Source organism: Sus scrofa, chromosome 5 (genome assembly GCF_000003025.6).
Source record: "Sus scrofa isolate TJ Tabasco breed Duroc chromosome 5, Sscrofa11.1, whole genome shotgun sequence".
Lineage (NCBI taxonomy): Eukaryota > Metazoa > Chordata > Mammalia > Artiodactyla > Suidae > Sus > Sus scrofa.
This window is the reverse complement of record NC_010447.5, coordinates 78,065,320-78,090,631: the sequence shown is the minus strand read 5'-3', so window position 1 is coordinate 78,090,631 and position 25,312 is coordinate 78,065,320. Positions and strand designations below refer to the sequence as shown.

General features: G+C 50.3%; 2 protein-coding genes and 1 long non-coding RNA gene across 12 annotated transcripts in view; 2 read left to right on the top strand and 1 right to left on the bottom strand.

Annotated features, from left to right (window-relative positions):
• On the top strand, positions 331–18,570 carry ENDOU (endonuclease, poly(U) specific). Its single transcript, XM_021092594.1, is given in 11 exon segments — positions 331–1,166; positions 6,772–6,894; positions 9,238–9,309; positions 9,802–9,936; positions 10,582–10,753; positions 11,622–11,821; positions 14,947–15,060; positions 15,623–15,655; positions 15,658–15,728; positions 16,657–16,799; positions 17,422–18,570. Coding segments are annotated over 11 exon segments (1,239 nt in total). The 5' UTR covers positions 331–1,111; the 3' UTR covers positions 17,543–18,570.
• Positions 14,663–25,198, bottom strand: LOC110260775. Of its 3 annotated transcripts, none has more exons than XR_002344182.1 (3): positions 24,275–25,198; positions 16,669–16,873; positions 14,663–15,229 (listed from the first exon to the last, which is right to left on the bottom strand). It is a non-coding gene; the product is annotated as an uncharacterized LOC110260775 (long non-coding RNA). The 3 variants fall into 3 exon arrangements; XR_002344183.1 differs by having other exon boundaries at positions 24,231–24,313; XR_002344184.1 differs by having other exon boundaries at positions 24,227–24,308.
• The window catches only part of RPAP3 (RNA polymerase II associated protein 3), a 98,082-nt gene continuing 97,149 nt past the window's right edge, over positions 24,380–25,312 (top strand). For 5 of the 8 annotated variants that reach the window (XM_021092589.1, XM_021092590.1, XM_021092591.1 and 2 more), the window contains exon 1: positions 24,380–24,470. The gene's annotated coding sequence lies outside the window, so the exon portion shown is untranslated. The remainder of the gene's footprint in view (positions 24,471–25,312) is intronic. The other 3 variants (XM_021092593.1, XM_021092588.1, XM_021092587.1) reach the window with 3 other exon arrangements.

Below are 25,312 nucleotides of genomic sequence, written 5' to 3'. Positions count from 1 at the left end.
CGTGCCTCCCCACCCCTGCCCCCACGCTATCCTGGGGGAAAAAAATCAAAATCAGTACTGAGTGGTCTCAATTACTCATCAGTTTTGCCTTTTTCTGAGACTTTTTTTGAGAGGGCTGAGAATCTCCATGCCATGCTTTCTAGAAAGGGCATTTCACTTAGAAGATTTTACCTTTACTAGAAGGGAAAAACTTGGCAGCCCCATGTTGCTGCACTTTTGCTCTCAGATCTGGGGAGATGGGAGCCCTGAGAAGCTCGCTTCTCTCTGGGGAGGGGTCCTTGGGGGAGAGGATGAAACAGGGGATGAAGGGAGGAGATGAAGGGAGGAGACGAAGGGTGGGTCCTTCGGCTGATTTTAAGAGGCTTTTTGGCCTCCCCAACCTCATAAACCTGGAGCCTGTGAGAACCTGAAACAAGTAAAACCTGAGATGCTGACTCAGCAAGAGTGAGAGGCTCATTTGCATGATATTTCTAGGGTGATGTAGCTATGTGCGGCTCGTGTAGTAAGAAGAGCATTTGTTCCTGACCCATGACGCCTAGATCCTGCCTTCCTTCTGGCGACCCCAAGGTTTGCTGAAGCACTTTCTGTTTGCCAAACATGTAATGATCATCTTACTCTGTTCCTCATGCTGAGCTTATTCCTGGAGTTCAAAAATGGAGCTGCTTATAGCCTCTTGGAAGGTCAGGCCTGTGGTTTGCAGGTAGGTGGGCATTTGGAGGGTATCACCCAAAGATGAGCCCATAGGTACTCCTCACCTGGCCATAGAACCCCACCAAACTAGGCCCAAGATGCTGTGCCTGCTTACATGACCTATTTTCTAGCTACCAACAGCTAGCATTATCTATTCTAAACATCTGGCAGTACCTGCCTGCTTAGTCACCTTGCCCCTGTCTTCAAACAGCTGTAGGGTCCCACCCCCTCTCCGCCTCCTTCCATCTGGGGTCCCTCCCCTTTTTCTTCTTGGAAGGATCTGGAGGCACCAGATCCACAAGTTCTGATGTCTTTAAAAGGATCCGCCTGGGTAATAAGGCTCTTGTGGGAGCAGTGACATTCACATTGACGCCAGTGAAAGTCCAACTGCCAACCCCCTTGTGGCCTTCAGCTGGACATCATGAGGGCCTGTGTCCCCCTGATAGTGGCCATGCTCTGCGGCCTGGCCTGGGCAGGTAAGTCACGACTGGTGGGGATGACAGGGGGTCCTGCGAAAAGCAGCAGAGAGTTGAGGGACTTGGTAGAGGGTGAAGGTAGAGAGACAAGGGAGGGCCACTCTGTCCTGATGCCATGGACACCTTCGACTTGGCCTGGTCTGAGGAAGGAGTTGCCTTCCTCAGGGCAACTGGTGGACGAATGTCATGGAAGCCCCTTCTTGCCACTTTGGAAGACGAGCCCCAAGCATCCCTTCGTCCAACCTGACTTTTGACCTTAGCAAGGCTTTTTTTTTTGTTTTGTCTTTTTGTTTTTTCCTGGGACCACTGTATGGTCTAAAGATGGGCTGTGAGTGACTGGGTTTGAATGGCCTGGCTGCCCTTGATCCCTTCCTTTGCTGCCCGGGGATGGGTGAGTTGTCTGGGCTGGGAGTTTCTCTGAGTAAAGACTTAGGAGGGGGGAACCTGGAAGAGCCCTGACCAGGAGGCAGGCGGCGTGCTCTCGGGGCTGCATAAGTGGTCCGTCCTGCATTAGGGGAACTGAAGCAGAGAAAGGTCCTAGCGGTCCGGGGATGGGATGGCAGGTGAGGACAGGAGCCGCTTCCTGTTTGGCAGCTGGCAGGTGCTGCTGCTGAGGTGTTAATAGGTGGTTAATGGGTGAGTGGGAAGGGTGCGGAGGGAGGGGGCTGAGCTGAGGGGTGTGAGGAGAGTCCTCCTCTGCCCAGAGAAGAGAGAATCCAAGCTGGATTCCCTTTCCACCCCACCCCAGTTGTTCCTACATAGGGCTCTTGTAAGGACTGCATAAGATAAGGTCTAAGAGGCGCTCTACGTGGAGTGAGCGCTCCATGGATTGGGTCCTTGATCATGGTTGTGAGTATAAATCAAAATAAATATAAAACATTCATTTATATATATAAATTCATTTATATATTTACATTTGTATCACATTAATTATATATTCTATTAATAAAATGTGGACAATAAATTTAATACAAAATATTAATGTAATATATTGATATAAAATATTATTTATATAGAGATTTATCTAAATAGAAAATTTACTCTTGCAATCATTTCCGGTCAGATGGTGGATACGAAGACCCCTAATGAGATTCCTAAGTGGAAAGCCTTTGGAGGGGAAAGCCGTTCCCAGGCCTCCCACGCTGGGTGGGCTCGGGTACCTGCACTTGGGCACCCACAGCAGAGAGGCCAGGCCCGGGTGGTGCAAGGCTCGTGGTAGAGTGAGGGCAGCGTGAGAGCTTCTAGCTTAGTGTGAAGGAGAGGCCGTGGGGTTAGGGCTTCCCAGTGTCCGGAGAGGAGAGCCGCTGGAGACGTTTGGTCCCCAGGGGACATCCCTGAGGGCAGGGGCAACAGTAGCTTCAAGGTGCAGGTGGAGCCCTTGCCCCTGGGGATGGTGATCTGATGCTGGTGTGGGGCCGAGGGGAAGGTGAGGGTCCAGTGGATGATAGGTCTAACACTTGGCTGAAGTGTTAGACCTATTCCAACATCTCAAGAGTCCCTGTTGTGGCTCAGCAGGCTAGGAGCCTGACATAGTGTCTGTGAGGAGGCAGGTTCAATCCCCAGACTTGCTCAGTGGGTTAAGGATCCAGCGTTGCCTCAAGGTTCAGCATAGGTTGCAGATGCTGCTTGGAGCTGGTGTTGCTGTGGCTGTGGTGTAGGCAGGCAGCTGCAGCTCGGATTTAATCCCTGGCCCGGGAACTTCCATGTGCCATGGGTGCACCTCTAAAAAGACACACACACACACACACACACACACACACACACACACCACACACAAAACAACCTTCAACATCTCAGAACTTAGATGCAGGAGTATGAATTGTGTGGGAACCAGACTCAGGTACCCAGTTGTTTCAAGTGAACTCAGGCAGGAAGCTGGTCCTGGAAGGGCATCTTCTTGGTTGGCTCAGGTCTCCATGGAAACAGCATCTGGGGCCCCCAGAAAAGCAGAGACATAGGATCTCTGAACCATCAGAAGGGCTGAGCACTGGCCATATAGGGACACCCAGGCATGGGACCAAGCTTCTCGGTGGGCAGTGTAGATAGGAGTGGGTATTCTGGCTTATTAAAATCTTTAAATTTGCAGAGAAATGTAGTGTGTTAGGTGGGGGTGAGGATGGGGAGGAGGGGGTGGTGGGAAGGGGGATAAGCTTTTCACAGGGAATGGAGGGAGACTCTTTCCGGGATAAGACAGGCAGAACGAGGAAAGGTAGAACGAGAGAGATGGGGTGGACAGACGAGGGTTGAAAGGTTGTTGGAGCAGTGATTCAGTGCCTGGCTGGTGAGTGAGGCGCACATGGAGCATTTGTGTGAACAGGAGATACTGAGGTGAGAAGTCAGGGTGATGAGCCATACGAGTGTCCCCAGAAGAGCACGGGAGGTGCCTACCAGCCCTCGCCTCCCTACTCAGATCCCAAGGTGCTCTCGAAGCAGATCAGGTTTACAGGGACACATGAAGGATCCGTGGCCTGGGGTTCCTTCTGGGGACAAAGTTCTTGAACAGAGATGAAAAGGTCCACTCAGCCAGGGCCAGTGGGGAGTGTTCTCCTGAGCTCCACAGAGCTGACTATTCACTTCACCCCTTCTCAGCGGGTGCCAGCTGCTGGAATGGCGTGAATCCCTTCTTTGGACTCTGTTGATCTGGCCCATTAAGAACGTTGCCCTGATTTGTCTGAATTCTCTCCCTTCAGATTCTGGGTGTACTGCCAGCCTGGCCGAGCAGGCAGCTGACACAGCCCTTCCCCCTGGCTTGAAAACTCCTCCTTAGGGGCCTTGCATTTGAGTCCAAGGAGCATCATTTAAGATGCACGAGAAGATCCCCTGGGCCTCGAGGGACAAGCGGCCTTGGACCTGGTCGTTTTTAGGGACAATTCATGAGAATTACCTTCCTGGCTGAGGCCCTTTACTCGATGGGAAGTTGCCTCAGGACCTGGGGGAACCTGGACTTGGCACCTCTCTGATGTCAAGAACACAGACTCACAGAGTTGATGTCAGCTAGGAAACTGTCCGCAACAGAAAGGCGCCAACACCCCAGCCCAAGGGATGATCCCGCTGAAACCCAGGAGCGGGGAGTCAGCCAGATCAAGGATGGAAACAGGGAAGACTGCTCCAGCCAGTCTGGGTACTTGCCACCTTGAAGATGGCATGGAATGTCGCCACCATTTATCTAACTCACACTTACGTGGCACCACCGTGTGTCATGCACTGTGCTAAGGGCTTTACAAAAATTAACTCATTTGGGAGTTCCCATCGTGGCTCCGTGGTAACGAACCTGACTAGTATCCATGAGGATGTGGGTTCCATCCCTGACCTCGCTCAGTGGCTTAAGTATCCCGTGTTGCTGGGGCTGTGATGTAGGCCTGCAGCTGCAGCTCCGATTTGACCTCTAGCCTGGGAACCTCCATACGCCGCACATGCGGCCCTAAAAAGACACAAATAAATGAATAAATAAATATTTAATTCTTATGAATATTCTATGAGATGGGCTCTATTATTATCGCCCTTTCACAGAGAAGGAAACTGAGGCACAGAAAGTCAAATAACCTGCCCAGGATCATGTAGCCGGGAAGCAGCAGGCCCAGCATTCCAGCCTTGAGCGATTTGGCCTCTCTGGTTCCTGGCCTCTCTGCTGTCCTCCCCTCTTAGGCTCAGTATAAACCCTAATCCCAGAACTCAAACCCGAAACTAAACTTGCATCCCTAATTCTGACCTCCACCCCAATCCAGGCTAAGTTTTGATGCTATCCCTGTGTGAAATTGCAACTGGAACCAAACCTCAATTACTTTTTTTTTCTTTTGCTTTTTGGGGTTCCACTCGCGGCATATGGAAGTTCCCAGGCTAGGGGTCTAATCGGAGCTGTAGCCACTGGCCTACGGCAGAGCCCAAACAACGCAGGATCTGAGTCACGTCTGCAACCTACACCACAGCTCATGGCAACGCTGGATCCTTAACCCACTGAGCAAGGCCAGGGATCAAACCCGAAACCTCATGGTTCCTAGTCGGATTCATTTCTGCTGCACCATGACGAGAACTCCGTAAACCTCAATTCTAACCTAAGGCAAAATTGGGATTATTTCTCCTCTCCTAGTCTTGACACATTCCTCAACCCCAAATATGGTTTTTAAAAACATTTTTTTATTAAAGTATATATATATACATATACATATATATATGTATACACACACACACACACACACACACACACACACACATTCCCTTTCTTGTATTATCTTCCATCATGGTCTACACCAAGAGACTGGATATAATTCCCTGTGCTGCATATGTGGTTTTAAACCTACTCCGCTTTCCTTACCCAAACAGCTACACAAAATGTTATTTTATCAGTAATTAACCCAAGCCCTAATCCTCACTGTCGCTCTTAATCTAACTAACCCCAACCCTGGCCTAAATTAGGTTTCAGTTTCTCCAGTCACAAATTCCAGTGTAGAACTGTAACTCTGCCTCTGATCTTGACATTCTCTGTAACCCACAGCCTGACCCTAAACCCAATACCAGCTAAATCCAAACCTCAGGAACCTCAAATGGAAACAAAGACTCTGTTATCACTCTTAAAGACCAGGGTGGAAGGAACCGGTGCCCAGCCAGCTGTTGCCCTGGCGTGCCCCCTCTGCTGTCTTTGCTGTGTTGGGCTTGTTTTTTTTTTTTTTTTTTTTTTTTTTTTTTTTTTTAGGGGTGGTGGTGGGTTTGTACCATTTCCTTCAAAATGTCTTGTCTTATGCCGCTTGTGACCAAAAGCCTGCTTCTGCAAGCCAGTTGGCTGGAGCAAGGGATGCGGTCTGTGGTTATATGACAGATGCTATTCCCAAGCCCAGCTCTCAACCCACACCCGCCTCATTCCCCACCCTAAGCGAAACTAATACAAACACAGTCCCAAGGCTAGAGGAAACAGAAAGATGTGACATGTGGAGAAAGAGGGTGCAGAGGAGACCGAACAAAAGAAGCAGGAGATATAGAAGGGACAGGATGAGAGGCAGGGGATGGGTCAGAGAGAGAGGGCAGGAGGGACCCTGGAGCCGTGGTGACTCATCCTCCTCTACCAGACAGGTGAATGGCGGCTTCTGGGCTACGCCCATCCCACGGACCTCTTTCTTTGGTCTGTCTGGATTTTTAAAAATTGGAAAACTTCACATAAAATTTAAGGCTTCTCTTGAAAAACAGAAGGCTCTGGCAACACTTGAGCCTTCATCCCAGCCTGGCAACAGTTGGCTGGAGCTGCTAGTGGCTGCCAAGCTCAGGCAGGGCATCGTTTCCAAGTTTGTCACAGTCCCCACCTCTCCCTATTGCCCACGTCTTCTTGACTCGTTTGTGGAACAGCTCTAACTCCAAAAGGTATCTGAGTTGTGATCCTGGGTCTATATTATGAGCCCTGCAATAGTCAGTGGGGGTGGGTGGTGGGTGGTGGGCGGCAGGGGTGAGACTTATGTATGCCTGGGTGGCTGTGCATGTCTTTCTTCCTGGAAGCCAGCAATGACCTTCTCTGCCAGGTGGGGCCCTGCCTGTGTCTGTGAACCCTCCTGCGGAGAGTACCCAGATGAGGAGAGTAGGCTTCCCAGAGAGCTAACTTTGTGACCTTAACTGCCCATAGGCAAAATGGAGTCATGTGCATCCCGCTGTCATGAGAAATTTGACCGAGATGCCTCCTGCCAGTGTGACCGCCGGTGTCCCCGGCATGGGGACTGCTGTGAAGACTATGAACACCTGTGTATCGGTGAGGCTCCTTGTGGAGAGACGGGTCTGGGAGGCATGGCCAGCGATGCCATGACCACACCCAGCCTGCTGGACCCCTGCCAGGGTGTCCAGACTGATGGCAGGGCTCAAAAGACGCTGACAGGCAGAGCAGGGGTCAGGGCTTTGGCCACCACTTGTCGCGGCTTTTCTAGGATGTTCCAAAGTAAAACCCCAGCTTAAAATAAAACAGATGTCATCCTCCTGGAATGTCCGTTTGAACTATCAGGATTAACAATATCTTGAAACTTGAATTCCAAAAATTGCAAGGGGGGGGAATATTATTTTAGCACGAGTTGTCAGTTATTCCTCACAGAAGTAGAAAAAGGGGACTCACTTTCCCAGCTCGCATGCCACCAGGAAGACTGCCTGGTGTCACAGGGACCATCACAGCAGTGGACTGAGTGGCTGCACATCTGCAACCTGTCAGTCCCAGGCCAGCAGTTAAACGGGACCTGCTCCACCCCTGAATGACAGTTGTTCCTCTGCTATTCCAACCACAAAGTTTCACGTGAATCATTTGAAAAGCTCATTTTGAGTAATTCCCTCATTTGTGTGATTCCAAGGCTTTAGACTCCCAGACCTTCAGCTTTGTGACAGAAACCTTGCTAAATTCACTGTCAAACTATATGCCCTGACGCCCAGTTTGGAAAACATGGTCAGCTGAAGCCACGGCAGGCAATGGCCAGCAAGACCACTGGCATGGTTGTGCAGGTTGGGCACTGCACAAGGTCCCCCAGCTGAGAAGGTGAGTTGGAGCAAAGATGACTCTTGTACCCCTCTCACCAAGCTGTGTGTCTTGGTGAAGAGCTGTGTCTGCTGAGAGAAAAGAGTACTTTTTCTTAATTTGCCCAAGAGTGGTCTACAGTGGCTGGCTCTGCTAATCCAGCCATGTGCCCTCAGAGCTGCTTCCACCCAAAGGAATGCTGATTCAATTTATAGGAAAACACCATACATCCCAGCAGAAGTTCAGCTGATCAGGCCTAGGTAGGGAAACCCAGGCCCAGAGCTCAATGCCAGAATCAGAGTTGCCCCATCTTCTGCTGCCCTGGCCCCCATTCAGCAGACATGGGAAGTCCTGTCACCTGGGACCATGAGGTTGGCATTTTAAGATAGAGATGATAAGCAGCCCAGGAGCCAGTTCATCACTAAGTCTCTGATTTGCCACTCAATCTTTTTCCCATAGAAAAAAATATTATAAATGATGGTTGAGACTCTAGATCAGCTCGCCTAAGTCTATTTTGAGTAAGATGTGGTGGAGTTAAGAACCCGGTGGATTGTCAGCCCTTAAAACACAGCCTGGCAGAAAACAAGGGGTCAGATGTTTGTTGACTGAAGAAATAACCTGCCCCCACGGTTGTGATGGTAATAACACTATCTGGTTAATGCAGTGACATTCTGAAGCACCTTGTAATAGTGGGGTTTGGTGGGGGGAGGGGTGGAATGTATTTCACTCTGTGCTGAGAGAGAAGCATCCCTTCCTCTTCCTGCCCACCCCCACTCCCATTCCACCCTTCTCTGCCCAGAGCCAAGGCTGCAGTCACTCAGCCTGGAGTGGGGCAAAGGAATGGGGCAGCAGGAGTTCTCTTGAGGTGCAGTGGGTTAAGGATCTGGTGTTGTCACTGCTGTAGCTTGGGTTCTGTCCCTGGCTCAGGAACTTCCAGATGCTGCAGGTGTAGCCAAAAAAAAAAGAAAAAAAGAAAAAGAAAGAAAAGAAAAAGAAAAAGAAATGGGGCAGCAACAGGAATGTGCTTTTCTGAACACGCCTTCCCTCCAAACACAGCCTTTGTGGCCATTGCCAAGTGCGACTGTGAAGAAAGAAGGGAAGTCGGTATCTCAGGAAACAGTCCTTATTCCATGAGGCCCGGGAGGAGTTCACCCCTGACTCTGACCGGGAGTTATTAGAGGTGAGGGCTGTTCCTAAGCGAGGGCCTTGGCCTTGAGGTTGGAGCCTGCTTACCTAGCAATTTACATTACAGAAAAGTCATGCCCGCCTCAGAGATGTCCAGCCAAAGGGCCACCTCCTGCCACAGGCCCCCACCCGCTTTTTACAGACAAGCACCCTGAGTACCGCAGGGTACATGGCAGGGAGGGCTGTCGCCTGGGGATGTTCCTTCCCTTCTGAGAATGGATTTCAATCCCCCTCTGTCTCACATTGTCAGTTTTTCTCCTCCTCCACCTGGTGCTTGTTCATTGTACCCTAGCCCCAGTTTTGTAGGTTCTTCCACTGCACGTGCCTGTCCCCAAGGCCGAGAGGACTGAGAATCAGGGATAAAGAGGAGGGACCCCTGGGGACAGGTGGTGACTTGACTTCTCTGACCTACAGCTGAAGAGGACCCCAAAGATCCAGAGCCATTCCTGGAGCTGGAGGAAGAGGCTGAGGGGGCCCCAGCCAGCAGTGAGTCTGCCTTCGGAAAAGGGGGGCCTTTGGGATAAGGACTCAGGACTCGAGTGGGTGACAAGGGAAGGGGGGCAGCCGTGCTGGCGGCAACAGGCCCAGGCCAAACCAGACAGACCCCAAAAATCCATCACCTGGCAGTGGGGAGGAGGGCTCGCTGGAGTCTTAGGGTCTGGGTGGGAGGAAGCCCCTGGGGCCCTCAGTAACCTGGAGGGTAGGCAGGAAAGAGCCTGAGGTTTTATTTTTAGAGAGGGACGATTATAAAAACAACAGGCCCGAAAGTAGAGTTGGGCACCAGAAAGGACTTCCTGACCGTGAAGGGCGTGCACCCATGAAGCTTGTTTGTTTTCCTTCCCTGAAGTTCTTTAATAGGAAGCGGCAGGAGAGCGAGGCTCGGGGGAGGCAGGGGACGGCGGGGGCGGGCGGGGAACCGGCGGGACGCAGCGACCCCTAGAGGCCGGCCCGGGACACTCCTCCTCCCTGTCCGCTCAGACTTATACTCCGCACCCGACTCCTGCCATGGCCGCTGCTGGGAAGCCTTCGACAAGCACCACCCGTGCCACTGTAATGCCCGCTGCCGGGAGTTTGGAAACTGCTGCGAGGATTTCGAGAGCCTGTGTGGCCATGGTCAGTCTCCTGCTCCCTTTCGCATAGCCCCAGAGACAGAAGGACCCTCTCTACGTGTGGTCCCGGGACCAGCAGCATCAGCAGCATCTGGAACTTTATTAGAAATGGAAACTCGGAGTTCTGGTTGTGGCTCAGTCGTTTAGTGTCCGCGACGATGCGGGTTCGACCCCCAGCCTCGCTCCGTGGGTTGAGGGTCTGGTGTTGCTGCAAGCTGCAGAGTAGGTCACAGACGCAGCTGGGATCCCCTGTTGCCTTGACTGTGGTGTAGGCAGGCAGCTGCAGCTCGGATTCCACCCCTAGCCTGGGAAAAGAGACGGAAACTCTAGGGCTCATCCCAGACCCATTAAATCAGAAAGTCTGTCGGGGGCGGGGGACCAGTCTGCTCTCACAAGCATTCCAGGGTTCACGCCCAAGTGAGAGAACCTTCCAGAAGGCAGGGGGCTGTGTGGATATTTTGTGGACATTCTGTGGGCAAGGCCATGGGCTATTTTAAGGATCCTTTAGGCCCTAGGCCCCTGCCCTGCAATCACTAGGGTGCCTGATTGCAGCCCCTCTCCCCCACTGCTGGCTTTTGGAAGGTTCCCAGGAGAGGATGCCCCCAGCCTCCCTTGGGCTCTGAGATACCCCTCCCCCAATTCCTCCCAGAGGGTTTCTCGCACAGCAGCGATGCCATCACCAAGGAGGAGCTGCGGAGCATCTCTGAGAAGATCTACAGGGCAGACACCAACAAAGCCCAGAAGGAAGACATCATTCTCAATAGCCAAAACCGCATCCCGCCCTCGGAGACCAGAGACCAAGTGGACCGCTGCCCAGAGCCGTGAGTTCCATTTGTGCCTCTGCAAAATCTCTCCCCCACTTTGCTGCTTCTTTTTTTGGCCACACCTGCAGCATATGAAAGATCCTGGGCCAGGGATCTAGGGATCGAATCCAAGATGCAGCCGCGACCTATGCCACAGCTGCGGCAATGCCAGATCCTTAATCCAGTGCACCTGGCTGGGGATTGAACCTGGATCTCCACCGTGAGTAGAACTGCTACAGTCAGGTCCTTAATCCAACAAGCCACAGTGGGAACTCCCTGGCTTTGCTTCTTTTGGTGCCTGAAGGCAGGCAAGATCAAAGGGAAAGGGACAAAATAGGTCTCCAGAGACAGACAAAGCCATCTTGAGGGCCTGTGGGGACCCACTGGGGAGCTTCTGGGATTGGCTGGGCTGAAGATAGAACTGGCCTTCCCAGAAATGGAGTGGAAGAAAAGAGCAACCTCACAGGAGTTCTTGCTGTGGCACAGCGGAAACGAATCTGACTAGGAACCATGGGGTTGCGGGATCGACCTCTGGCTTTGCTCAGTGGGTTAAGGATCCGGCGTCGCCATGAGCTGTGGTGTAGGTCACAGACACAACTCGGATGCTGCGTTGCTGTAGCTGTGGTGTAGGTCGGCAGCTGTAGCTCTGATTTGACCCCTAGCCTGGGAACCTCCATGTGCTGCGAGGGAGGCCCTAAAAAGCAAAAGACAAAAAAGAAAAGACCAACCTCATGCGTTGTCCCCAAGAGTATCTCAAGTCCCCCCACCAGCCTCTGACCCAACCCTCGCACGCTGCCCTGCCCTCTGTATCTGGACGTTCCTGGATGGGTTCTGCTCCGTGTCCAGCATCCAGGCCTCTGACTGCGCTTCCCCCCACCTCTCCCAGGCTCTTCACCTACGTCAATGAGAAGCTCTTCTCCAAGCCGACCTACGCAGCCTTCATCAACCTCCTCAACAACTACCAGCGGGCCACGGGCCGCGGGGAGCACTTCACAGCCCAGCAGCTGGCTGAGCAGGACACCTTCCTCAGGGAGATCATGAGCACGGCTGTCATGAAGACGCTCTACGGCTTCCTCCACCAGCAGAGTGAGTGGGGCAGGAGCCTCCTTCCCCAGGCCCTGCGCCCAAAGCTGGCCATGCTGGGGGTGGGGGTGGGGGCAGTGTATCTCTGGGCGGGGACAGGGAAGGGGCCAGAGAGGAGCCCAGAGGCAGGAACTGAAGACTCCTCCGTCTGCTTTGGAAGCCACCCCCACCCTATCTTTGGACCTCATCTTAGCCACCTCGTTTACCCCCCACTCGCTGCCTCAGTCTCAGGGTTCCCGGAAGGCCACAAGTCGCCCCACTCTCCTCCAGGGCACTTTTCTGCCACCTCAGTGGATCCCAGAGTCAGCACCACTTTCTCTCTTGCCTCTGCTCCCTCCTCCGGCACTAAGTCCAGCAAGGAGGCTGGCCCCCTCCACGTTTTTGCTGGGGAAGCAGCAACAGAAAATCAACACAGGTTCGGAGGGGGACGTTCTACCCGGAAGGGTTCTGGTTGGAGCGACTCCAGATAGAGATACGTTTGAATCAGACCAAAAAAGGTTTGGGCCGCAGGAGTTCTTGGCACGGGCCGTGTTTGTGAGTGTCCGCCAGATTCCTTTCCTGAACTCCAGGCCGCTGGGCCTTGCCTGGGGGTGGTTCCGTCCAGGTCTTCCCTTGCCGGCCGTGGGGTCGCCTCTGCTCAGCGCCGCTGTATTGCATCCTCCTGTGGCCCCGTTAGGCATTGGTAACCCTGTTTTTAGGTAAAACCGGTGACACTCGAGCGAGCCCTGGGAAGAGGGTGTGATCCTACACCGCCCCCTGGTGTCCTTTATAGTGAACAACAAGAGGATCTTGGAGGTGGAGACTGAGCCCTGGTCCATCAGCCACCCCATCTTCACCTCTGTCCCCGTCCAAATCCCACTTATCCTTCGAGTTCTAGCTCAGATCCCACTGAATTTATGAAGCTGCTTCTACTGCAGTTGGCACACAGCTGACTTTCAGTGTATCTCCGGAGGTCAAGGGCTTGGGGTGTGTCCCCAAAATAGCCTTGGGCCAGAGAGACTTAGTTTCACTCGCTAATGATGCATATGACCCTGGGCCATTAGACCCTCAGACCTTCTCTGTGAAATGGGGTCTCGCGGGATTAATGCATGTAAAGCACTCATTGGAAAGCCTGGCACCCAGTAAGTGGTAGCCACTCAGCATGTGAAACTGTTCTCTGTTATTCCGTGTATTTTTAGTATTGCTTTCCAACTGTGCTGTAAGTCCTTGAGAGGAAGGAATGTGCCTGGTATCTCTTTTGTGCCTTCCACACACAATTCTGGGCAGTGAACCACGGATATTTGATGGCTCCCTCATTCAGGTCCCCGGCCCTGACCCTTCTCTTGGTCCCAATGGCCTTTCCATCAGCTCCACCTGGCTGGCTAACTGCCCCCTCCTCAGTCTTTCCCAGCTCATAATGACCCCATCATTCATCCAGGTGCTCAGGCCAAAAGCCCAGGAGCAATTCTTCTGTTTACCTCACCGCTTCCCATCCCCCTTTCCTCCACCCGGAACATCTGTCACTTCCAGCTTCAAAATCTATCTGGGAATCTGCTCACTTCTCACCCCTCCCCCACGGCTGCTGCCTCCATCCAAGCCACCACCACCTCTGCCCTGGACAGAGTGGTACCCCCACACTGGTGTCCCTTCTTCTGCTCATAGGCCCATTGGCCTTTTTCCTTACACAGCCAGAAAGATTCTTTAAAAACAAAGCTCCTATCACAGAATTCCCCTGCTTAAAACCCTTCAGTGGCTCTCCCACCCCCAAGAAGTGATGGAATTGAGAGATGGGTCTCTGGAGCAAGACCGTTTGGGCTCAAGGGCTGTGTCTACCTCTCATGAAGCGTGCAATCTTGTGTGGGTTCTATAACCTCTCTGCCTCAGTTTCCTCATCTCTAAATTGGGGTAATTACTACCAACCTGATGTGAAAAATCAATGTGAGGACTGAAGGCACTTAAAACAGGGCTGCACATAGAACATATGCAGTAAATGTAAAATAGTTTTCTTACTTTTTTTTTTAGGGCCATGCCTGACATATGGAAGTTCCCAGGCTAGGGGTTGAATTGGAGCTGTAGCTGCTGGCCTTTGCCACAGCAACAGGGGATCTGAGCTGCTTCTGTGACCTACACCACAGCTCACAGCAATGCTGGATCCTTAACCCACTGAGTGAGGCCAGGGATCGAACCTGCATCCTCACGGCTACTAGTCGAGCTTGTTACAGCTGAGCCACAATGGGAACTTCCAGTTTTATTACTGTTTGAAATCCAACCTTCTGCCACGCCTGCAGGACTGGCTGCTGCCTGCCTCTTGGACCGCCTCTCCCACCACCCTTCCTCCTGCTCGCTGTGCTCCAGCCACATCAACTTTCAGCCCTTTGAACCCCTAGCTCAAGGTGTCCTGGAGCCTTTGCGCTTGCCATTCCTTCTCCTGGAAGAATCTTCCCCCTAGGTCTTCACAAGGCTTACTCCTTGTCCTCCAGGTCTCTGACTAGTGCTCCCTTCTCAGGCCCTTTTTTTCTTTTCTTTTTTTCTTTTTAGGGCCGCACCTATAGCCCATGGAAATTTCCTGGCTAGGGGTGAAGTGGAGTGCAGCTGTCAGCCTACGCCACAGCCACAGACAGCAAAGCGGGATCTGAGCTGCATCTGCAACCTATGCTGCAACTCGCAGCAATGCCAGATCCTTAACCCACTGAGCAAGGCCAGGGATGGAACCTGAATTCTCACAAACACTATGTCAGATTCTTAACTGGGCCACAACGGGAACTCCTCAAAGAGGCCTTTCTGATCTGACTTTCTAGAAGAGCCCTACCCCACTCCCATCTCCAGTCATCATGGGAGAATCTGCTTTATTTTCCTCGCAGCACGTACCTGAAATCATATTGTTTATTTGCCTATTATTTGTCTCCTCCACGGTGGTGTAAATGCTGAAGACAGGTATCGTGTCTTTGTGATTCCCTGCTAAAGCCTCGGCCTTTAGATTTGGGCCTGGCACAAAATAGGTGCCCCACTGATCATCGTTGAATGAATAATGGAATACATTTGTTCGCTGACCCCACATGACTCTTGAGCTGGAGCAGGCGGCCCTTCCCTGTTCCCAGGCTCTGGCCCCACCGTCCCCTCTCCTAAGTCTTCTGTGTCCCTCTCTCCAGATCGCTACAGCTCAGAACAGGAGTTCGTCGACGACTTGAAAAACATGTGGTTTGGGCTGTACTCAAGAGGCAGTGAAGAGGGCGACTCCAGTGGCTTTGAACACGTCTTCTCAGGTGGGATTACTGTACTTGGAAAGAAAGGTGAAAGGATGACGAGAGACGCTTCCCTCAGGCGCAGGGCAGCTCCGAGGCGCAGCAGCCTAGCCAGTTCAGACGCAGGGTGGGACACGTCTCCTTCCAGGCCAAGGGGGCCGGTTTTGAGGACCGGTCTCTTCTGGAGTATCTAAGGGAGAAAGAAGACCAGATACCGGGGCTCCCCAGGGGCACCCGTAGGAAGGGAGATGGGTTTGAGGCCACGGATGTCTGCCTCTCAATGGCCCTCTGCTCCTGGGGCTCCCAAGACGACACTGCCCATTCCCCACCCTAAATCTGGCTCCTGGGGAGGTGGCTAGAGGAGCATCTCAGATGAGTCCCAGGCCAGCCGGGAGAAGGAACTCTCCCAAGGGCTTGAGTGGAAATGGGGTAGGGGGCTTCCTGCGGTGACAGGGATGTGAGGGACTCCGGGAAGTCGGGGTGGACACTCTGGGGTCAAGACTGGAGAAGGGGACAGCCTTGGCGTGGGAGGGGGAAGGAGGTCGGAGGGGAGGCCCTGATCGCCTTGCTCTGTTTATTACAGGGGAAGTCAAAAAAGGCAAGGTCACCGGCTTCCATAATGGATCCGCTTCTACATGCAGGAGAAGGAGGGGCTGGTGGACTATTACAGCCACATCTATGACGGGCCTGTGGGTACTGAGCGCCGGCCCTCGGGGCTGGAGAAGCCTCGTTACCCCCCAGACGTCCTGTCCGCTTTCTGCAGCCCACACAGCCAGACTTGTCTCTCAGCCCTGCCCCTCTTGGTGGCCTAATGGGCGCTGGAAATAGGACTTCCCCATTTGTTGGAGGGCTTGTTTCGCCAGCCAGGATGCTTCCAAAAGGGGAAGGCTCCCAAGATGCAGGGTGTAGGAGGTGGAGGGTACCCTCTCTGGGTGGGAGGGTGGGGGCGGGAGAGGATCCTCAGAGAGGAAAACCCAAGACATGCAATTACCTGCTGCCTGAATTTCCTTAGAGTGCAGTGGCAGCTGAAGTTTCAGTCTGGCCAGTCTGAGTTAAACTTCTTATATTTTTATTAAAAAGTAAACCTTGGCTGTCCTGGGCCTGGGGATAATTTGGGGGCAATACACTGTCCTTCTTTCCACACATGAGGGCCATAGGGGACACTTATGTCCCTGCTCCCCTGGCATCGGTCACATGGATGCGGACTCTGGCCACCCTGGGAGATGTGCCCAGGCAGTTCCAGCCAGAGGGTCTCTGTTGATCTAAAGTTGCCAGCCTCAGACTTCCCGTTGTGGTGTGGTGGAAACGAACCTGACGAGTATCCATGAGGATGCGGGTTCAATCCCTGGCCTCACTCAGTGGGTCAAGGATCCTGCGTTGCCGTGAGCTGTGGTGGAGGCCAGTTGCTGCAGCTCCAATTCCACCCCTAGCCTGGGAACTTCCATATACTGTGGGTGTGGCCCTAAAAAGCCAAAAATTAATTAATTAATTAAGCAGCCAGCCTCCCCAGCAAGCTCACCCAGGTCCCCACGGGCCCTCAACAAACCCCAGTCCCCCTGTGTCCAGCTCCACACCGTGACCCTCCCCAGACCCCCGTTTTTGCTCTTCCCTCCGCAGTGGGATTCTTACCCTGATGTGCTGGCCATGCAGTTCAACTGGGACGGCTACTACAAGGAAGTGGGCTCAGCTTTCATCGGCAGCAGCCCTGAGTTTGAGTTCGCCCTCTATTCCCTGTGCTTCATCGCCAGGCCAGGCAGAGTGTAAGTCTCAGTGGCTCCGAGGGCTCGGACAAATCTCCATTCTGGGTCTTGGTTTTCTCACTCGGAGCCTGAGGCTGTTGATTACATCAGTGGCTGTTACCCTTCATCTCGGCAGCAGAACCACCCCCTCTCCCCACCACGTGCAATCCTATGCAGGACCTCAGTGTATAAAAGAGTTAGGGAGTTCCCATTGTGGCTCAGTGGGTTAAGAACCCGACTAGCGTCCATGAGGATGCAGGTCCGATTCCTGGCCTTGCTCAGTGGGTTAAGGATCTGGTGTTGCCACAGCTGTACTATAAGTCACAGATGTGGCTTGGATCCCATGTGGGCTGTGGCTGTGGCTGTGGCTGGCAGCTGCAGCTCCAATTTGACTCCTAGCCTGGGAACTTTCATATGCTGCAGGTGTGGGCCTAAAAAAAAAAAAAGATGGAAAATAGACAGATTTTGAAAGGGCCCCATGAATGTGGGGAGCTGGAGGCAGTGGCTGAAGGGCAGTGGCAGCTCCCTTGTAGGCCCTTAAAGACAGGGTGGAGCCCTTCTGTGGGTTGAACTTGATCCTTCCAGCCTGGGGACAGAGGTGGAGGGAAGCAGGTCCCTATGATCTGGTGATCTTTCTCCACAGGTGCTCACTAAGCCTGGGTGGACATCCCTTGGCCATCCAGACCTATACCTGGGACAAGTCAACCTACGGAAACGGCAAGAAGTACATCGCCACAGCCTACGTGGTGTCTTCCACCCAATAAAGCTCGAGCTAGAAAGGGGCATGGGGGCAGCGAGAGCTCTTGCAGGGCTGAGAGGCCATCTGCTCTGCTCTGGAGGGGAGGGGTTGAAGGAGACTGGGAGGGAAATGCCCACATGGGAAAGAGAGAAAAGATGCAAATTAGAGAAACTAATCTTTGTCTTCTAGCAATTTGGAAACAGTCCTGACAGAAGGTGGGACTCCGATGCCTTCGCAGGGCAGACTGCTTCCTCTGTGGATTTAAAGCAGCCAGCCTCGGTGGCTCTTTGCCTTGATGGGAGGTGGAACCCTGACTAAGTCCTTGACCTCTCCAGGTCTCGTGCTTCCTTCTAACGCAAAGGGAAGGGGTTTGCCCCATTCCTCTTTCGGGGGTTGATGAAAAGGCAAACCTGATCACATTCTTACTGTGAAGGTGTTTTCACTTGTTCTTAGGAAGAACGCTATTAAGAATTGAAGATTTACAGTGGCTGTTATTGTACACAGCTCTACAAACTAATTCTCCCCTATGCTGGGGCCTTAAAGAAATTAGGCCCTGGGAGTCAAGGGTGGGTCTTTGGTCTTTTCTAGGGTTTAGATCCTCTCAGAACAGGGTCTGGAGAGGGTAATGGGTGGTGCAGTGAGTACACTGGGGAGGGGGTGGGAGTGGACCTGCTTTTTTTGCAGTCAGCAGTCAGTTCAGTAACTGCATCCAGAAGCTTCCTGCTTGTAGATATTTAGCACAGTTACAGAGCTGTATTTTGATTCCAAATAGTTTGTGAAAGAGTTCCGCCCATAGGAGGAAGATTTTTCATCAGAAGAAGAAAGCAACCTGTAGCTTGATGTCACTAATAATTATTTTAAGTCTTATTCAGCAGCCATAATTTGCATAAGTTCTAGAATGGAAGACAAGGAGACTGGGGCTCCCTATTTCAACCTCAATTACGCATTTCTCCCCTAACCCTCCTGGGCACCAGATGCTGTCCCACAGAGCGAGACTTGAACTATGGTTTGGAGGGCTTGAGTCTCCAATTAAAGTCATTTAAGAAAACTTGACATCTGTCTCTTCTTGGCATCTGGCCCCCTCAACTGTCTGTCTTCCCACCTTTCCTGTGGAGCTGGGCTGGGAGTGATGCTTCTAGCTTTGGCGGCGCTTCAGGATGACCTGGGGAATGTCATATCTTGGTCAAGTTCCTGAGGACTCACCAAGTCTCTCTAGCTAAGATCTGGAGAGAATAGGTCCTGGTGGACTTGTAATGTAAGAGTGGAAGGAGTGCCCTCCCAGCTTCTGGTTCCACATATAAGGAGCCTGGAAGTCACCACTTGATAACAAGTGAAAACTGACCAGACTGAAAAACCAACAATTCTTCTTGGATCTGTAAGAAGACACTACTGCCCTCAAGATTGGAAAGATAGGTGAATATTGGAAGACACCGCTCACTGGAATAGAGACGCTTGAGCAGAAACCATGCTGGGGTAGGAAAACCTGAACTGGCATTGATGAATTGCTGGAGGTTCAGATGGCCCTGCGAGTTAAAAACTTGAGGGGATCTAGTCATGGGAAGCCTTCACAATGGTGTGGGATTTACCTCCAGGAGCTCCACCAGGCTCCCATAGTAAACACATGAGCAAACTCCCCTTAGTCATGCGAAAAGAAATATGAAATCCTCCAGAACATTCTGTCTTTCTTAAGAAAGTGTGCCCTCAAGGGAAAGTAGCCAGAGCCTAACCAGCTGGACTATAATCAAAGCCTAACTGACTGGGGAAGGGAAAAAAGACCCAACTCCAGTCCACTCTAGCCATCCTTTCCACAGAAAGGGGGAGAAAAAACCTGAAGTTCACAGGACAGAGGCACAGACTGCATAAAAGACAGACCCACAAAGGACTACAGAATGCTTTCCCTCCCCTCACACCTCACCACAACACTACTAAAGACCCACTTACAGCACTTCATTTTTCTGGTATATCATGTCTGGCTACCAAGAAAAAATTGCTACCTGAAAACTGGGTTCACCTTTTGGTGGGTATTAAGCCAAAAGACACAACCAAGCCAAAGACCCGGAGAAGAAAGGATTCATGACCTTGCAGCAAATTAGGAGAACACTGGGGATCTTTCCCAAAGCAGTGCCTCCCTGAACAGCAAAACTGGGGCAGTTTTAAGCTAAAGGGACATGCATATTCATGAAGGGGGCTGGGCTATCAACTAAAGCCCAAGCTTTAGCTGATTGAAGTCGGGGTCAGAAAAGGTCAACATCATCATTCTTTAGGTACCAGTGGATGTGGTGGCTGAGCTTTTCAGGCTAAGCTTTACCACTGTAATAGAACTAGCAATCTTTATACCTGCTATACTACTTTTGCTATTGTTATTTTTCTTGCCAGGTAAGTCATTTGTTGCTGCATTATTTTGTTCCCTTAAGATCTTTAATAACTGAGGCCTGTTCGACGGTAAGCGTGGTGGCCAGGCTTCGATTACAAAATGGCTTAGGCCCCAAATGGATTCTCTCCTGTTAAGAAAGGTATGAGAGTTCCCTTGTAATGCAGCAGGTAAAGGATCTGGCATTGTCACCGTAGGGGCTTGGGTCACTGCTGTGGGTCGGGTTTGATCCCTGGGCCGGGGGAACTTCCACATGCTGTGGGCATGGCCAAAAAAAAAAAAAAAAGAAGCCACATCTAGTTTTCTTTCTCTGTGGATTCCCACACTATCTGCTTGCAAAATTACAAACCATACCAAAAGGCAAAAAACACAATTTGGAGAGATAGGGCAAACATTGGAACCAGACATGGCAGGAATGCTGGAATTACACTAGGGGTTTAAAACAACTATGATTAATATGCTAATGGCTCTAACGGATAAAGCAGGCAGTATGCAAGAACAGATGGGCAGTGTAAGCAAAGAGATGGATATTCTAGGAAATAATTGTTGGGCTTCACTCTGGCCTGCCAACCCTGTACTTGCCCAGCCTCAAGACCAAAGAAAGAGCCCAAAGTCAGCAACAGAAATATCAATGGTTTAATGGATGGGGGAGCTTACCTATTTGAAGCAAGGTCTTGTGTGGTGCAACAGAGAGTGGACAGGACATGGCAGTGGTCTTCACTACTGAAGGGGGTAGGGGGGATGTGGGAGAGGGAGGATACCAATTATAGAGCATGCCCCTCACCGCCCTTCTGATAAACCATCATAGTGGAGGCACTGTGATCTAAAGATTAGAACAATTAGTAGCTGGGACCTGGGGCATGTAGTAGACATTTACTAATTAGGCTCTATGATTAAGAAGGAAATCAGTCATGAGAATAGGGTGTAGGTAAGGCAGGGAGAGTAGGGGATGTACAGAAAGCAAGAAGGCAGCCATCTTGGGTGGCCCGATCATACAACAATCAATAAGAAACGCAGGAGATAAAATAACACTTAACAGAAATGAAGAATACCTTTGATGGGCTCATTAGTAGATTGGACTGCTGAGGAAAGAATCTCTGAACTTGGGGATAGTTCAATAGAATCTTTTTTTTTTTTGTCTTTTTGCCATTTCTTGGGCTGCTCCCGTGGCATATGGAGGTTCCCAGGATAGGGGTCTAATTGGAGCTGTAGCCACTGGCCTACACCAGAGCCACAGCAATGCAGGATTCGAGCCACGTCTGCAACCTACACCACAGCTCACGGCAACGCCGGATCGTTAACCCACTGAGCAAGGCCAGGGATCGAACCCGCAACCTCATGGTTCCTAGTCGGACTTGTTAACCACTGCACCACGACGGGAACGCCAATAGAATCTTAAATAACCAAAAGGTAAAGCGAATAAAGTCTAAGAAAAACAGAACATTACCAAGTGCTGTGGGATGACAGAAGGGGTAACATATACATAATGGGAATACCTGGAGGAGAAAGAGCAAAAGGAATAGAAGAAATATTTGCAACAATAATGACTGGGAATTTCGCCAAATTAATGTAAGACATCAAACCACAGATCCAGGAAGCTCAGAGAACACCAAGCAGAATAAATCCAAACAAAAAACTACCCCTTGGCATATCACTTTCACATTATAGAATATCAAAGATGAAAATGCTGAAAGAAGTCAGAGGGTAACAAAACACGTTATCTATAGAGAAACAAGGGTAGGAATTAAATTTAACTTCTCAGAAACCATATAAGCAAGAAGAGAGAGGAATGAAATATGTAATGTGTTGAGAGAAAACCCTCACCAACCTAGAATCTGTACCCTGCAAACTATCCTTCAAAAGGAAAGTGAAGGAGAAATAACGACTTTTTCAAGTAAATGAAAATTGTGGGAATTTGTTGCCAGTAGACTTGCTTGGCATGAAATGTTAGCAGAAGTTCTTTAGAGAGAAGGAAACTAATATAGGTCAGAAACATGGACCTATATAAAGAAAGGAAGAGTGTCAAAGAAGGAATAAGTGAAGACAAAATAAAAACTTTCATTTTTCTGATTCTTAATTGATAACAGTTTGTTCAAGATAATAATAATAACAATATATTTGATGATACATACTTATGCATGTATGTATGCATGTATGTGTGTATCTATGTATAAATACACACACACACACACACACACACACACACATATATATATGAAATGAGTGACAGGTACAAGGGACGGGAGGGAAGAATTAGGATTAATTTGTTATTATAAAGTACTCATACTATCCAGGAAGTGGCAGTGATATTTGCAAGTGCACATGGTTTAGCTGAGTATATATATATATATTGCAAACTCTATGGCAACCATTAAAAAAAGTTAAAAAAAACTTATATTGCAACAGAACAAAGGGTGGAAAAAAAATGTATACTTGTAAGTGTAACTTGGTCCCCATGCTGTACAGCGGAAAAAAGAAATAAATTAAAAAAAAAAGTTAAAAAAGAAGTATAACTGATATGCTAAGAAAGGAGAGAAAATGGAATCATATAAAATACTCAAAAGCATAAAAGGCAGAAAAAAGAGTAGAAGACAAAATAGGAACAAAGAACAAGGGCAACAAAAAGAAAACAGTAATGAAAATGGTAGATATTAATACAACTATATCAGTAATCACTTTAAATGTCAATGTTCTTCATGTACCAATCAAAGTTAGAGACTCTCAGAGTAAATTAAAACACAAGATCCAAGAGTTCCTGTTGTGGTGCATTGAAAACAAATGCGACTAGCATCTGTGAGGATGTGGGTTCCATCCCTGGCCTTGCCCAGTGGGTCAGGAATCCCACATTGCCAAGAGCTGTGGTGTAGGTTGCACATGCAGCTTTGATCTGATGTTGCTATGGCTGTGGTGTAGGCCAGCAGCTGTAGCTCCAATTCAACTCCTAGACTGGGAACTTCCATATGCTGTGGGCGCGGCCCTAAAAAGCAAAATGAAACAAAAACAAAAATAAGACCCAATTATATGTTGTAACAAGAAACCCACTTTAAATATAAAAACATATACAGATGAAAAGGAAATGGAAACATTACCACATTAGGAGTTCCCGTTGAGGCATAGTGGTTAGCGAATCTGTCTAGGAACCATGAGGTTGCAGGTTCGATCCCTGGCATTGCTCAGTGGGTTAAGGATCTGGCGTTGCAGTGAGCTGTGGCGTAGGCTGGCAGCTGTAGCTCAGATTCGACCCTTAGCCTGGAAATCTCCATATGCCGCAGGAACAGCCCTAAAAAAAAGCTAAAAAGAAAAAATTATAGGGCTATTTCAGATGGAAAGGTTTATTTGTTTCTGTCTGTTTTCACGGGCTTTTAAAATTATTTTTGTTTTACAATTTTATTTTGTTTTATACTTTTTTTTTTTTTTTTTGCCTTTCAGGGCTGCATCTGTGGCATATACAAGTTCCCAGGCTAGGGGTCTAATCAGAGCTGTAGCCACAGCAATGTGGGATCTGAGCCACGTCTGTGACCTACGCCTAAGCTCAGGCAACGCAGGATCCTTAACCCACTGAGGCCAGGAATTGAACCTGCGTCCTCATGGATACTAGCCGGGTTCATAAACCACTGAGCCACGACTGGAACTCCTGTTTTACAGTTTTAGACTTGCCATGAAAATGAAAGTTCACTCACACAGGAAGCAGAAGCACATAATGTTAAAAGCTTCATGTTCTTTTCACTTAGTGGCTAGGGCACATCAAAAGATAGGTCTTAATACTGACACACGTCCAAGAAAGATTCAGAGATAGATACTTAGAAAAGGAAGGAATTTACTTGCAAAAGTGCAAGGTAGTCAGACTGAAGAACAGATTTGCCAAATACAAGTACTTAAAGATTAAAAAAAACCCTGCAAAATTAGTATAGTTACCATAGCCTGTTCATGGTAGAGAAACAGTAACTTTCCCACATGATTTTCTTTTTCTTTTCTTTCTTTTTTTTTTTTTTTTAGGGCCTCACCCATGGCACATGGAGGTTCCCAAGCTAGGGGTTGAATCGGTGCTGTAGCCACTGGCCTACACCACAGCTCACGGCAACGCCAGATACTTAACCCACTGAGCGAGCCCAGGGATTGAACCTGCATCCTCATGGATCCTAGACAGATTCGTTTCCGCTGAGCCACGACGGGAATTCCCCCACGTGATTTTCATATGCACAAAAGTGATAAAATACGGTTACAAACCAGCAAGGCAAATATTAGGGATAACAGTGGGAGCGATCCAAAGCATTATTCAAGTTATTATTATGTGGGGAATCAGAACAGGCCAGGATGATCCTGCAGTTTTTGGAGTACCTACTGTGAAGCTGGAAGCAGGCAGAGTCAGATTTTGCTTTAACACACCTGTCAATCCTCTAGGCTGATTCCACCCAGAGGAGGAGGGCTCAGCGCACCTGATCTTCTGCGCACGCTCCGTCCTGGCTCCAGGGGGCGGGGCGAGGCCACGCGAGGACTTGTGGGATAGCTCAGGAAGGCGGGGCCGGCGTGAGTAGCTGAGAGTCGGGCGCGGCGGTTGTGGGGCCGGTAGTGGCCTGGTGAGGTGAGCCAGCTTTACGGTTGTCACTTTTTGCGAGGGAGCTACGGCAGCAAGGAGGCTTCTGGGGTCTCCCCGCAGGAGGAGGGTTTGCTGCTGTGGGTACCGGGAGAGACCGAGAAGGCCAGGGCGGGCGGCGGGGGCACCGCGTTGGGGCGGCGTGGCGGTGTCCAGGGTAGCGGCGCACTGGGGAGCGAGTTCGGGAGGCCAGTCCCTAGACGGTCAGCTTTGCTGGGGGTCTCTCCACCCTGGGTGCCGCGGGCATTGGTCGGTTTGTGGTGGTCAGGGCCGCAGACCCACCCTCCCGAGACCTCTGTGGGGCCCGCCCCCTTTCGGCGGGGGTGTGCAATGCTCGCTCGGATGTAGAGTAGAAAGTGATACCTCCAGGCGCTGGAAGTTTCTGGTTGCGTGCCTGGATACAGGTTCTGTGGGAGCAGAGAGGTGATGGGTGAAATGGAAAAGCTTTCTACTTCCTACAGTAACTCAATGCCTTGTTACGCTTTTATTCACGTTTTTTGAGCCCCCCCCGCAAAGCATTGTTCTAGTTTTATTTTTTTCATGAGATGTACATATATGATCAAATATGGGCACTGCCTGAAAGAAGCTTAAACTTTAGTTTCTGGGCCATGACTAGGGGTCTTATCTGTCGTTGCAAACATCTTTTCCTCCAAGAAGAATCATTTTTCTAGTCTCCTCTATCTTTCCCTCCAAACCTACTGCACTTTTTGGGCACCTTGCCCCATCACTCATCCCCTTTCCTATATCTTTTTTTTTTTTTTTTTTTTTTTTAGTTTTTTGAAATATAGTTAAGTTACGAGGCTGTGATAGTTTCTGCCGTACTTCAAAGT